Genomic DNA, 14,656 nt, shown 5'->3' with positions numbered 1-14,656 from the left:
TAACTCTAGAAGGCAGCAGCAATCTTCCATTTTGCAAATGTACCACTAGTCTTTATTTTTCCTTCGTAATACCAGAAAGAGCTCTGATATTCTGAAATATGCCAGACAGTACCTGCCACAACACACCACCTCTAGAGAAAGTGTCGTCAATTGGAAATGCATTCCAATTCTCACTACTAAGCAATTTCTTAGACTAAAGGGATTCTGACTGATTTCATGGTACAAGAAAAGACAGTTACTATAACACAGAAAAATTAAATTGTTAATTGAGGTGTCACATAATAAATAAAAAGATTTCACTCTCCACTTGAAAAAGTATGAATAATCATGTAAGGGCTACAGTGAAATAAAGATCTGTTTGCCTCAGCATATAAAGGACGGGGTTTGTCATGAAAAAATTTTAGAGTCCATGTATTCAGGCTTTTTTTGCAAGCAGAACTCTAGAAACAGCAGTGCTCAGATTTAAATTGGATTTTGAAAGGGTCTTTTTCCTGTGGCAGGCAGTCAGAAATCCTGCTGACGGACCAATTTACAAGAAACAGATGATGTCATTTTGATAAAGCTCTCTTCTAGTTTCACATACCCAACTGTTTCAGACAAATTCAGACTTTCTGCTTTCTGTGAAACATCCAAAAAGGTCAGGATCCCAAAGACTGAAGGGAAATAGACAAGAAAGGGAAGTACATTATTCATCAAGTTTGCATTTTAATACCAAGCTATATATGTCTGTGTGTATATTCCATTGTGTCCAGGAAACTGCATGCATACTGCGTTTAGTAAAGTTTCTTGATTCCTACAGGTATAAAATAATAGGATTGAAAAGAACATCAACAGACAAAATGTAGCAAGTAAAAGGACAGTATTTCTTTGTTTATTTTAAATCATTATTACATTGATAGAATATTATTTTAAAAGGAAGACCATAATATATTCATTCAAAACTAGGCTGTTAAGCATATATATTTAAACTCTAGTTTTTCATACATGTAATGAAAGAAAATTGTATTTTACAAATAGCTATTTTTAATAGACCTTATGCAAAACATGTCTAAAAATACCTGCCAAAATCTGTTTCTTTAAATGTACAAAACACCTTTGCTGCACTGAAGAAATCTGTCTTAAAAGCCAAAAATATCTAAGTCAACAGTTGAGTCCACGTCAAACCCTACTGAAAGCAGTAGTGACATAAAAATGTAAAAGTACTGTACGAAGTAAGTACAGCTTTTGTCTTAATACTGTACATAGTTGTATTTGTTTAGAAAATGTTTTATAAAAACTGTCATTATTGAACTTATCCTTTCCTGTCTGCAGAAAAATCAAGCCACTGAAATTATCTCTGTTTACTAAAATGTCTCCTCTGCCTCTGAATGTGAATCTTCTCTCATAATTCAGAGGGAATTTTACCTCTTATTTCAATGTGAATAGGACTGGAAGTTTTCTTCAGCATATCCCCATGTAATCCCTGTTACTCTCACTTGGTTTCCCCCTTAGTTTCACAATGCAAAACGTTACAAAATCTTTAATACATTAACTGAAGAAACCAGAACTCAAGTACTTCAGCTTACGAGGCTGGTGTACAGATTAGTTCACTGTAAAAGCGGGTGTTCAATTAAGCCGAAACCAATTGCAAATAATGCCGCATGCTTTTTAATCAACATCCTTCTCTCTCTCTTGCTTCCTTTATAGCCCCTTCTGACATTTCTTCTGGAATGAGCTTTTTAAGAAGGTGCGGTATCCTGGATCATCCACATATTCATTCCTAAAGCGTGAACTCAGTACTCTCTGCCTCTTCTTCTCTCCCAGGATAACGTCTGCTCCACAAAATGTGTCTTCAAATCTCATGTCAGAGGCTGTAGACTAAAACCAGACAACAATTACACATACAGCTTCATGCAGGACATCATATTCTGACATAGTTCACACAAGTTACATGGAAACTCAGATACACTTCACTAGATCATATGAAGCTAGCTATATTACTGATTATGTAGTTGCAACTGTTTTCAGAAAAATGTCTAAATATTAAATACATTTCTTAAATGCACACTTAAAATATAATTTTTACTTTTCCACATTTTGCATGTACTACTCATAATTTAATTCTCAAGGTCTGTAGTGTTCCTTAGAAACATGTGACTAACACCAGTTGTTAGTTTTGATTTTATACAGAGGTCACACAATCACCCTAATTCAAGATGAAAACCAGCAACATGGAAGTGATGCAATTGCTGGGCAGGTTTGCTCTTAGCAGTATCAAGTATTATCCACCACTTTGTGTAACTCAGAAAAGTTTTAAGTGCAAGGTACTATGGCATGGACCTCTGAAAAGAAACCTGCACACTGCCTAATTTGCAAAGAACTGGAGTCACAAGTTTGGTTGGTTGTTAGCAAACTTAAAGCAGTTGGGAATCAACTGAAACAAAGCAGTGGACAGCAAATAGCAAGCCATTTGGGAAAAAGCAGTGGCAGAAAATTTTGGACCAACTTCCACTACTGGAGCCATGGCAAAATTCTCAGGATTAGGAAAAGCATCATTAGGAGGAATTGGTGTCATTTATTTCACAAGGCAGAAACAATACCATAAGCTGTCTTTAACTTGCACTGTCTTCAGCATGAGGAGGGGAAGGAGGTGTTAAGCATACCTTGAGGACTAAGCTACATATTTGTAGAATTTGAGGCAATAGTAGGAAATCACGCAAAGGTCTAAGCACAAACTGCGCTTTGTTTTATTTACTTGACCAAATGCACTGTTTTTAATCTATACTTAACTCCCCTATGAAGTTAATGGTGTCAAATAAATATTCATCTATAAAAACTCCATTGTAAAAAGAGCAGAATAAACCCAACTACATCTGTACTGTTATCCTTTGTGAAATGCCACAGTTTACATTCTACAGAACATGCAGTTAATTATAAATGCTTTTTACACGTAGTCTCTAAAACAAAAAATTGTAATGGAATGCTTTCTGACTATAATGAAAAACCCCATTGAATATAACCAGATGGTTCATTTAACATTTTCCAAGACATCTATCTTAACCCAAGGTGGTCAGGACACAGAAAGATGTGTGCACTTATGCCAAATACATTGACAAAAAGGTGTCTTGGCCAAGAACATTTGATCACTGCACCTCCCGTTAGAAAGAGCTGTCCTAATCTTACTCTATTCCTTCAATAAAACAGGGCATCCTGCTGGTGAACACTCCCTCAGCAGGCTGACAGCCTCACGTTTCTCTGTCTCTCTTCCTTTCCCAGCTTTACTGTCCTTTTCACACATGGCGCCAATCCTTTCCTTCGACACACCTCTAGCTTCTGAAATATGCTGAGAACTGGATGAAAGGAAATTATAACGATGATGGCAGCTGCATGTGGCAAGAAGCATATAAAAGGAAAGTCAGACTGAAACCTTCTTCAGCTGGGTCTCCATGTAATGTTACATTCGTCCACCAAACTCATCTCATCTGATGTATGTCTGAAGAATCAACTCTACACATCATTCTCCTACAACTCCTTGCACCCAGCTCTCAAGAATCAGCTAATTAACGTCACATAACAGATGTGTGAGCTGGTAATGTGTATGTGCCCTCCTCCCTGCAGCAATGAAGAATGCACTGTACACTGCTCTCCTTTTCAAAGCTTCACTGAAAGTATTCTTTAAATAAGAGGGATTTTTTTATTCAGATCACTGAATTATTGTTTATTCTCAATTATGACAAGATTTTTGCATCTTTATGCTTTGGGTTTATATGTTAAGAAACCTAACTTTTAACCTGCAATGCAGTTTTGAACAAACAATTCTAGAATAGGACACAGACATGAGAAGAACGTGGTGCTCTTCTCAGTAAACACAATATTTAGCATTAATGACAAAGACAGGTAACAGCAGTCACCTTGTCTCCTCCAAGAACTGTATAGCAGAACTTTGGCTTTTCAAACTTTGTCATGCTCTTTATGAACCTCAACACTTTTCCACATGGCATACGTATAAATGACTAGCTTGAGGATGTTGTTGAAACTGCAGGAAACTAAAAAAATACAGCGAAGATTTAAACCAGACACTAGTGAAGCGCTGATGGCTCCTGCCAGTGACATTAGTGAGTTCTGATCAGGTACTTTGTTTCTTAGAACAGGTTAATTGCATTTTAATTACATTCAGTGCTTTTAAAATCACAAAGCTCTGTGAACTTGGAGAGTTTTTTAAAACACATACACGTTATAAGCCCACTGAAATAACAGAACATCTGTCAATTTAAAAATTTTACTAACTTGATAATTCATGATCTGACAGATGATCTACTAAGATGTCCCTTTCAGGAGAAAATAATTATGTTTGACAACAACATTCGCCTGTACTGGAAGAACAACTAATCATTCTCACTAGCAAATGGACACTTGTGCTAATTGTTGTGCTGATTTAGTCAGTCGTATTAGTAGAGGCTTCAGAAAATATTTGTCCAGTTTAAACTGAAAGTCCAGAATAAAGCCAAGGATAGTGTTATTGGCATTTTAAGTATATATATACACTATAAAGTTATCATCAGTAGATACTCACAAACCGTGCTTTTACTCTCTTAGGAAGCTCTTCATCCAGTGTATAGATCTCTTCTCTCTTCATTACTATTTGAGAACCATCTTCAAACTCAACCTAATTGAAAAAATGGGTATTTAAAAATAAAATCATAATTTAACTCTTGCAGGAAGTTTCTGGGAATGTCTCCAAACAAAAATATATGTGCAAACATAGAATATTTATATACAAATATTTTACTACCTATTTTAGCAAGGTACAATTAGGATAAAACATAAAAAAATGTTATTTCTTAGGAATTGCAACACATTCATAAATTGAAAATAATATCTAAGCACAGAGACTTCAAATTCAACACTGACACATATACAATAAAGTAAAATTTATTAGATTAGAAATGCTGAGCAGTAACAATACAGACATTATTTTGTAGGAGTGACGTATTAAAATGTCTTCATGTCATTTTTATTTGCCTCTAATTTTTTTTACTTGCTTGTAATAAATAAAAAGTTAATTTTAACATCCTGTGCTTCAAGGTTGAGGAAGACCATGTCAAAAGAAAGAAAGTATGAGTGACAACTAAGGAAATAGCAGTTAACAGAGTTTTATTGAATCTGATGGAATTTCTTTAAAATGCTCTGTTCAGAAGATGAAAAGCTTTATCATGCCTAGGTTTAGATTTAATCCAACACGAACCCTGTTAGTAGAAAATGAGAAAGAAAATGTAACTAGGTGTTGGGAATGTTAAAATGCTGAGGCTTTAAAGCATTTAAGTCTTTTCAGTAGCTGCTGGTATTTTTTTTTTATACTTCATCTAACGATTGTGAATTTCAGCTATTATGTATGACTGCAGTTTTAGTTCCCACAGAAACAGTACTTTAAAGTTTGGTATAAACTTAAAAGAAGTCCTATCACATCCTTAGGTGACTTAATGAGACCATATGAACTACAACAACAGACTTAGGTTGGAAGAATAAGCCCAAATACGCGCATAGGAAAACATTAAATTATCAAAAGTATTATCATAGATAAAACTGAAAAATCACATATTTGAACTTGCAAATGGACTGAGTTTTCTATGTTCAAATTAAAACCTTGCCATGACTGAGCATGTCAGATTAATTGGGAACAGCTGAAAAATCCGATGTAGTATATCCATTCTCAAAAGTCAGGGTAAATTAGATCGATGAACTATTAACTTATTTAAAAGCAATTTTTTTACAGCAATTTAACAGGGATGCACAGATCTGGAATGCACTTAAAATACACAGAGCACAGATGGACAGTAAAGTCACAAAAATCATCCTTGCTCCTCTCTGTTCCTGTTACTAACCCTATAAGCCCAGTTTGTTAGTAGTATGTTCGAGGAACTTAAAGGCAATTTGGCTTAAGATTATTTAATAAAATTATGGCAATTTAGGTATTTTTCAGTACGATGCAGAAGCAGCTTTTCTGCTATTCCCACTCCTTATTGCACAATATATTTGGTAACACGTTTTTGCGTAATAGAGTTGGTAATAATGTTTTTGCATCACTGGTCAAAGAACTGGGTGGGAAATGAACTCTGCCACTCCAGGAGATCAGAAAACCACCTCCTGAATGGGCAATCTTTTTGTTTTTACTGGCAGTGTACAGCAGCAAGCAACTGCATCAAACGACAGAGTCTGGCATGTTTGCAGTATGAAATATATTGAGCATTTACAATGAAGAGTAACTGGAAGTTCTTCAGCAATAATTCAGCATACCACACTGGAAGTAAATTTTCCATACCGTTAAAGGCAAACACAACAAGAGCTTCTCTAAGACTTTCAATGGTATCATGATTCATGCAAAATATAAACCCACCATCTCTAATAGTTCCAATTTAATCCAGACTTCAGACACTACATTTCAAATCATCAATTTTATCCAGCAAGTTATTTTATTTGGACTTCTGCTGCTGTACTGTGTCTAATATGTTATTCTTTCCATGAGTTTTTCTTTTATCAGGACATCATAAATTAAAGGGTCAGCTGAAATTGTTAGAAAGCAATTAATAGGGTGAACAGATAATTTAATAATCTCAAATGAAGTTCAAAAATAGATAGTGAATGTCAATATCACAACATCAAACGTAGATCACATTAACAATTTCACTTGAACACCTGCTCCATTTGGCATGTATAACTCTGCTTAGGGATTGTGTAGGATACTGGGTCGTGAATGTCAAACTAGATGACACGAATTCTGGTGCATTGTGTCATAGCTCCTGCATACACAAGTACTGTAGCAATTGGTACAAATGTCTCATGAACATGAGGAAAATTCAGTTTTATCCAAGTAGAACAGATGTGCCTTATTAGATCATACTACTCATTTCAGAGTCCTTTTCCATCTTTTTGTACCATCTAAGCAATCACAAAAGACTTGGTAAGAGAATCTCAAGGCTGCAACAGAGACCTCACAACCCAGAAGAAGAACGGAGCATGCGTAGGCATGGGTCCTAGGAGCTATCAAACAGGCTATGTAGAAGGACCAGAGGAAGAACTACTAATGTGTCTTGAAGTTAGCCTTGCACCCTCCATGTAACAGACTTTCTGTAATCTGTGGCCATGTTGTGGCAGCCCCCTCTCCCGTCCTACAGATTGAAATACTTGTTTGTCTCCAAAGTCCTATTTAGTGCAATCTGGACTCCCTCTAATTCTAATCCTCAATCTTTTCTATTTCCTCTGTGATAGGGGTTGCTACAAGGCAGTTTACTGTAATCTCTCATGACTGTTATGCTGAGGAACTCCAAACCTTACTGAACCCCCACATACTAATCCATTTTCCTTCAACTAAACTGATTTCATCATATTGTCCAAAAGTTCTAAAATAAGACAAAGTAGTTTGTTTTGACTATGTCACATTCCTTCCAATACGAAAGACAACAACATTCATCTAATCTACCTCACAGTATTCCTCAGAAGACCCTGTTTAGAAGATTAAATGATTTGAAGATTAATGTTACTATACAACAATAATCTTTATATTTTATAAAGAACTTTTCACCTTCACTATATAATACAGCTGCTACACATAAGGAAGAGGTAAGATTTAGAGACTAGCTCAAGGGATCAGGCGTTTGAGGACTTGAGTTCGATTGCAAGTCATTGGCAAAGTGAGAAGGTCAATGCAGCAAGTCATTTGGCCTCCCTGTGCCTTAATTTATCTACAGATATAATAGTAAATTTGCCACTTTTGTAGAGTAATGTGAGGCCCTCAGATGAAAAGAGTTACGTAAGTGAAAATGATTATATATATATAAATGAAATGTAGCTAGATTCTCATTCTTTCAGAAGTGCTATTATTATTGTGATTATTTTATTGCAGTTTCTACCATTCACTTGGGTACTCAAAGCTGCTGACTGATTTTTCTCAAAGGCAAGCACATAAAAAAACAATTACTGTGTCTCTGAAATCAGAAGTCAGCTTTTTAGCCTTGCCTTCAGTGTTCAGTTCCCTTTTGCCTTTGCTGAGGATAAAACACTCCTTAGATTATGTGTAAATTAATTCAGAATTGCCTCAGACAAATGAAAGTGGGGGTATTTATGCTCTTCCTTTTACTGTCCTCCCTTCCATCCTTTTACAAAATGCCTAAGGTTCATTTTAGTCACAGAAGAATTCCTAATTTTATATCATTAATTGTATAATTACCTGACATAAAATAAAAGTAAATAACCTGGAGAAAATAACAAATGTTATCTTTCAATCTTAATGTTCCACCTGTTCACCTGAGTTCTTGTTAAATAACCCACTTTGTTGATTTTGTAAGAACAGGTGAAACCTCAGCTCCCAAAGAATGCACAGCACTTGTTAATTGTTAGACAGCTTTATTTATTGTTTAAATGCATTAGCGGTTACAATAAGAGTCCACCCTCCAGCCTTCTGCAGCTTTGAAGGTGTGGCTGGCCAGTCCAATGCTGGAGTTGAATGGGCAATTTGCACTAAAGACATCTGAAAAACAAGCGCATGGTAATAAATGTAGACACCCACCTGATACATGTGAGCTGTGTTTGTTCCCAGGTACTTTGCACCATACAGTTTTCCATCAGGCCACTTCACTTGGACAACCTCTCCCTCCGCAGGTGGGCCCAGCCTTAGGCAATCTCTGCTCTATTTACAAAGAAGGATGGATTCTCAAATCAGTGAGTGAGCCATTACACTTTGAAATTACCAGTAAGCTGCTTTTTACAAGTTGGTAATTGGAGGAGATTCATTACCTTGCGTGTGTCAGGTTTTATAATCCTGCTAATGGGCTAACAGAAGATACTGTTAGCCTTTATGAAAATTAAATACTGACCAAAGAAACATTCTTTTTACAGCTCGACACTGCATTGGCAAGGCAACATATGCAAAAATCAGATTGCTATCAGCAACTGTGATACATTTCCCCCCAAATTAATTTCCGTCACACACTGAAAATAGACATCACTAAAGTGCAATTGCATTTGTGCAACACTTTCTCTTTTACATACTCAAGTATCTCATGTTTTGTTAACTACAGCATATTTTTGCTAGTTGCCAACTTTCCTGACTGAAACATACCCTGATGGATCAAACTACAAATGGCGAGAACGCCAATGAGTTCTTTGCTTAGCTGATGGAGAAACACTGAATGAATCCAAATGCTTATAGAGAAGAACTAGGTAGGACTGGTTTTTTCAGAGGATATGAGGCAGCTTTTTCCTGTGTTTTGCCCAGATTTTGTGCCTGACTTGTTGAGCATGTCAGAGCAGCAGAGTTTATGCTAGTTGCAACGCATTCTTGTTATGGTTTCTTTTGCCCCATACGACTCAGTATGACCTACGTGACTCATTTGCAGACCACACTGACCACACACCCATAGTAACAGCTGTCCACATGAGGAAATATCCAAAGGACCAGAAAAGGATCATGTCAGGTCTATGCTCACCAATTCTGTGGAAGCTTTCTGTGCCAAATACTCACCCCAACAAAGGCATCTGGACTTTGTACTGACTACTTCACAAGATTTGTCATGTAAATTAGCACTATTTTAGTGGTATTCTCCTAGATAACCACGTTAACTGAGCTCACTGCTAAGAGGTCTAGACTGGGAAGAGAAAAGATAAAGCCAAGGACTCAGTGACAAGGTCCTGCAGGACCTGGTATTATCTCAGGCTGCTGCAGTACTATTACTGTTTTCAAAGTCTCGGATTTATAGAATAATTTACAAAAACTATTGTATTTTTTAGTTCAACAGTTCACTTCCAACAGAGGCCAACGATCATCATGACAAAGAACTCAAAATGTGGGAACAAAAATGCATCACAGTGATCCGCACTGGGACATTATCTTGTTATAATATCATGCTAGCCAAATCCAGGCTTTATAAACTGCTTTTAACCACATGTATCTTAATCCATGAATTTGATTCAATGCATGAGAAAAGTGAAAAGCTGGATTTTCACAGAAACACATTTTCCTGCATGACAACACTGTCACCCCTCAGGTGCTGTGCCAAGGGGACAGCTCTAAAATATGCCCTGTGTTTTTGCCTGCCAGAGGTTGCAATGACAGACAGAGAAAGATGTATTCTTTCAACTTCACCATATATTTGGGGTAGTGGGTGGTATTACTGTACTACCCTTCCCAGTATTTCCAGGACAGGCAGGGGGAGAGGGGAAAGGGCAGGGGGTGGCTGCTGCCTCCTGCTCTCCAACAGTGGAATAATTATGACTTCTCAGGGGATAGGGACTGCTAAATACGATCATAGCTCTGACTATAAATTAGATGACACTATATTTTTAATGTTCTCTTCTCAGTGATGACTGTCAAGATGCTTATTGTCATTATCATGGAGGACATATCCTCTATCTATTTATTGCTATCGTGCAAAAAGGAGTTTTGGTTAAGTGTCTCGAACAAACTTTTTAAATGTATCATTGAAGACTGCAAATTTCCTGGAAACAAAAAATCTATCAACAATGTCAAGCCAAACATTAATTTTACAAGAACAAAAGCCCAGCATGAATTCTTCCCTTTGCACCTTGCACAAAAAACCCCATCTCACAGTTTCTCTAGGACAGCTAAAGGAAATGCTCATATGGAAAATTAGAGTTCTCACGCAAATAACTAGACAAATAACAATCCCATTCTTCATGTATCACAACAATGTCTTAGTCTTTGGATCAACGTTTGGAAAACCTGTACTAAATAGTTTTTGCTGATTTCTGCCAGAGTTCCTCTCTTTTATTTTCACATCACATGACCATTTTAGAGATTCTCCTTTTACTGCAAAAATATTTCTCACCATTTTCTTCTGGGGAATGATTTCTTAAGCTGCCAAAATTGCAAAAATGCAACCTCACTTTTCTCAGTCATAAAATGAAAAGTCAGACATCAAGATATGGCAATCCTTTGACATTGCCATAGACCAGCTGTAAATAACATACAGTGTGGGCTCAGCCTACATTCAACTTGTAAATCATGTAAATTTCCCATACCATTACATAGTATATTTTCTTTTTCACACAAATAGACAAAATCGTGCCTATCTACACTGCAAAGCCTATTCACTTAAGTGTCCAGGCTCACATTCCAGCTGTTTCACAGGTCAGAGCCCCAGCTCCAAGCATGGTAAGATACAGAACATCGCTCAGGGACATATCCAGTTGGGTTTGAGTATCTCCAAGGATGAACACTTCCCCACCTCCCTGGGCAACTAGTCCCGCACTCAACAAGCATCACAGTAAAAAAGTCTCTTCTTAAGTGAAGAAAAATTTAATCTTAAGGAATTTCCTGTATTTCAGTTGATACCCATTGTCTTTCATCCTGTCACTCTGCACCACTGGGAACTGCGTGGCTCCATCTTCTTTACTTCCCCCATCAGGTCCTTACACACTTGGATAAGATCCCCCTGAGTCTACTATTCTCTAAGCTGAACAGTTCCAGCTCTCTCAGCCTCTTCTTATATGACAGATGCTCCAGTTTCTTCATCACCTTCCTAACCTTTCACTGTATTTACTTCTGCATGTCCATGTCCTTCTTGTACAGATGAGCCCATAACTGGACACAGCACTCTAGATATGGTCTCACCAGTGCTAGGTTTACAGCCATTCAAAAAAGTTTCTTTATGAGCAAAAACCTGTGAATAACGAAAACTCTACAGCTTGTTTATTACAGGTGTTTTTTTCTGGGTTTAGAAACATTCACGTTGGGGTTCACTATATGCATTGAACTAAAATAATAAGTAAACCATTCTCAACAGATGTTAGAAAAAGATGTTGAAATACTGGGGTTGCCTCCTATGCTGTCACTACAGAATTCTTGTGTACAGCACTAGAGATAAAGCAGAGACTTCTGCTGTTTTTCTCTTCTGATATTCCTCTGTTTTTACCACACAAGTTGAACAATATTTTTGTTCATTAAGGCTGGACAGAGCATTTGCAAGCAGCAAATCCAGTTGCAGTAGCAGGGTGGTGATTGTTGACTCAGACTAGGAACAAATGTGGAGCCACACCCAAAAAAAGGGAGGAAGTCTGCACCTAAAGCATGCACTTGAATCCAGGAACTGTGAGATGTTGCAAGATTCCCACAATTTGAATATAACCACTGACATCTTAAGAAAATACCTTAATTTTTTAAAAGTTTAAAAAAATACATACAAACACTTTCTTAAATCAAGGCTAACAGGCATAGATACTCTGCTCTAAGATGAGCTATTGAAACTGCTCTCTAAAACTGTCAGAAATAGATGTTCCTTGAATACCTATAATTTTATTTTAACAATCTTGTGCTATTTCAAATTCAACAATTATTTTGAAAATGATAAGAATATAAGAGCCTTTGACTTCTTCTAGGTTTGATCCAAAGGAGCCACATTGAAAATAAACATCTTTAATGAATTCACAGGAAAGAGAAAATTCTGTGGTGCAATCCTTGCAGTCATAGAATCATAGAATGGTTTAGGTTGGAAAGGACCTTGAAGATCATTGAGTTCCAACCCCGCTGCCATAGCCAGGAACACCTCCCACTGGACCAGGTTGCTCAAAGCCCCATCCAACCTGGCCTTGAACACTTCCAGGGATGGAGCTCCCACAACTTCTCTGGGCAACCTGTTCCAGTGCCTCACCAACCTCACAGTGAAAAACTTCTTCCTAGTATCTTATCCAAATCTCCCCTCTTCCAGTTTGAAGCCATTACCCCTCGTCCTACCACTACGTGCCCTTGTAAAAAGTCCCTCCCCATCTTTCCTGTAGGCCCCCTTTAGGTACTGGAAGGCCGCTATAAGGTCTCCTCAGAGCTTTATCTTCTCCAGGCTGAACAACCCCAACTCTCTCAGCCTGTCAACATGACTAAACTGGCTTGTATCTTCAGGCACTGGCTAAAAGAAGTCTGCAAGTTAAGTTGATAGTAGAAAGGATACTGTAGTCTTTCATGTCAAGATTGTATTAGGAAAGGATTAAATTATTCTGTGACTACAAATATCAGCCAATGTTAATGTACAGAGTCTCTGGTCTGACAGAAAGCCAGATAGAGAGAAAATCTTAGAAAGGAAAATATTGACATGGCCAAAGTAGAATATTTGAGAATTTAATGAAAACCAGAAAGTTTTCAGTTTGAGGAATTTTCCTCCAGCGAGGAAGGCAGCAGCTGAACAGAACAGTCCTGGAGACGACAATACATAATTTAATAACACTTAAAATAAAAATTCTGTTCGGGTTAAATACATAAAAAGGAAAAAGCTCTCAAAAACATTTCTGAATATTCTGAACACACAAAACCCCCACCGATTCATTCCTCCTAAATCTAGCAGCATGAAACGTTCTTCATTAGCTTGTACAATGTTCTGCCTTTCAGCAGTCAGCTTATAGCTCAATGTTTGATCTTTAAGGAGCTTAAACGGAATCATATACTTCCAAATCTGATTCAGCCTGTGGTGAATGTGGAACGTGATTGGTGAAGAAGGGATCAATTAACTCCTTTAACTTAAAGTAATGGTCATAAAGGTTAAAATTGTATTTAATATCATAGCAGTAACCTTGGTCATTGTATCTCAAGAATTTGTTTGAAAAGAGGAAAATGCAGCCCATGCGGCATCTCTTACAGGAGGTATAAACCCAACAGTAGTCAAATATTTAAAATTACTGCTACAAAACAATTCAAATAAAAAAATGCCAATACTTATCTACTCAAATCAGGGGGCAACTTCATCAGATCACCTGGTTCTTATTAATTGTTTTCATGATGTGATCCTACCCTGACTCAAGAAAGGATAGAAGAGTTTGATGATGAAGGTCCCTGATTCAATCCTGCAACTGATAAACTAGACTACTATCTCTTGTTTTAAAAGCTGCTTTTGCCTCCCCCTCATACTTTTGCATGAGCTTTCTGTGGAACTTCTCCTATTAGGATGAAGAAAATCAATCTCCATCTTGATCAGATCAGAATATTTTCTGTGGGAGATTACTAAACTCAGTTCTTACAGCTGTGCTCCTACAGTGCGCTTAATAGGGAAGAGGGGAATGAAACACTGCGAGGTAAAAGACATTTGCAATCCACAGTTAACAGTCTGAAGACCCTCTTCTACAGCTGACGACTATTACTGGCGACCAGTTTTCCCTGAACATAGCTCTAAAACATTCATATATATATATATATATATATATATAACAATACAATGAAGATTGAGATTTCTTTTTTGTATAAAGAAAATGCATGTATTTGTATGTATTATATGTATTTGTATAAAAAAAATAAGGCTAAAAACTTGGAAAGATATTGAAGAAAAAATCAGTCTATGGTATACAGTGTTAAGCAAGAATATTGCCTGCATTGGTTCCCTCTTGAAGCTTACTCTTATTTGCTGCTAACCCATCTGATCAAGCAGAAATTTTTCACTTACAGCTGCGCTGTTTAAAAAACCTGAGGTTTACATTTGTAAACCTGTATCATTTAAAGTAATTTGTTAGACATGCAGAGTAGCTTCTTCCTTTCCTAAACCATTTCATTCTTCTGGAACTTGTTAAATAATATTCAAATCTGCCATATCCATAACATTCTTCTACCTATTTCCCATGGGGGTGTCTCTACAAAATCCACATCATGGACCATCAAACTGTCATCAAGTACCAACCAAGACAGCAA

The 14,656-nt window shown here is 37.0% G+C and overlaps 1 protein-coding gene across 1 annotated transcript in view; it reads right to left on the bottom strand.

Annotated features, from left to right (window-relative positions):
* Nucleotides 1-1,680: 1,680 nt before the first annotated feature.
* Nucleotides 1,681-14,656, bottom strand: part of KDM4C (lysine (K)-specific demethylase 4C) — a 273,932-nt gene continuing 260,956 nt past the window's right edge. The window contains exons 19-21 of the mRNA XM_009890665.1: nt 8,543-8,662; nt 4,553-4,645; nt 1,681-1,857 (exon numbers count right to left, since the gene is read on the bottom strand). Of these exons, the coding sequence (XP_009888967.1) occupies nt 1,681-1,857; nt 4,553-4,645; nt 8,543-8,662 (390 nt within the window). The remainder of the gene's footprint in view (nt 1,858-4,552; nt 4,646-8,542; nt 8,663-14,656) is intronic.

The sequence above is a fragment of the Charadrius vociferus genome, unplaced genomic scaffold (assembly GCF_000708025.1).
Source record: "Charadrius vociferus isolate BGI_N301 unplaced genomic scaffold, ASM70802v2 scaffold188, whole genome shotgun sequence".
Classification (NCBI taxonomy): domain Eukaryota; kingdom Metazoa; phylum Chordata; class Aves; order Charadriiformes; family Charadriidae; genus Charadrius; species Charadrius vociferus.
The sequence above is the reverse complement of the archived record's forward strand: the minus strand, read 5'-3'. Positions and strand labels throughout refer to the sequence as shown.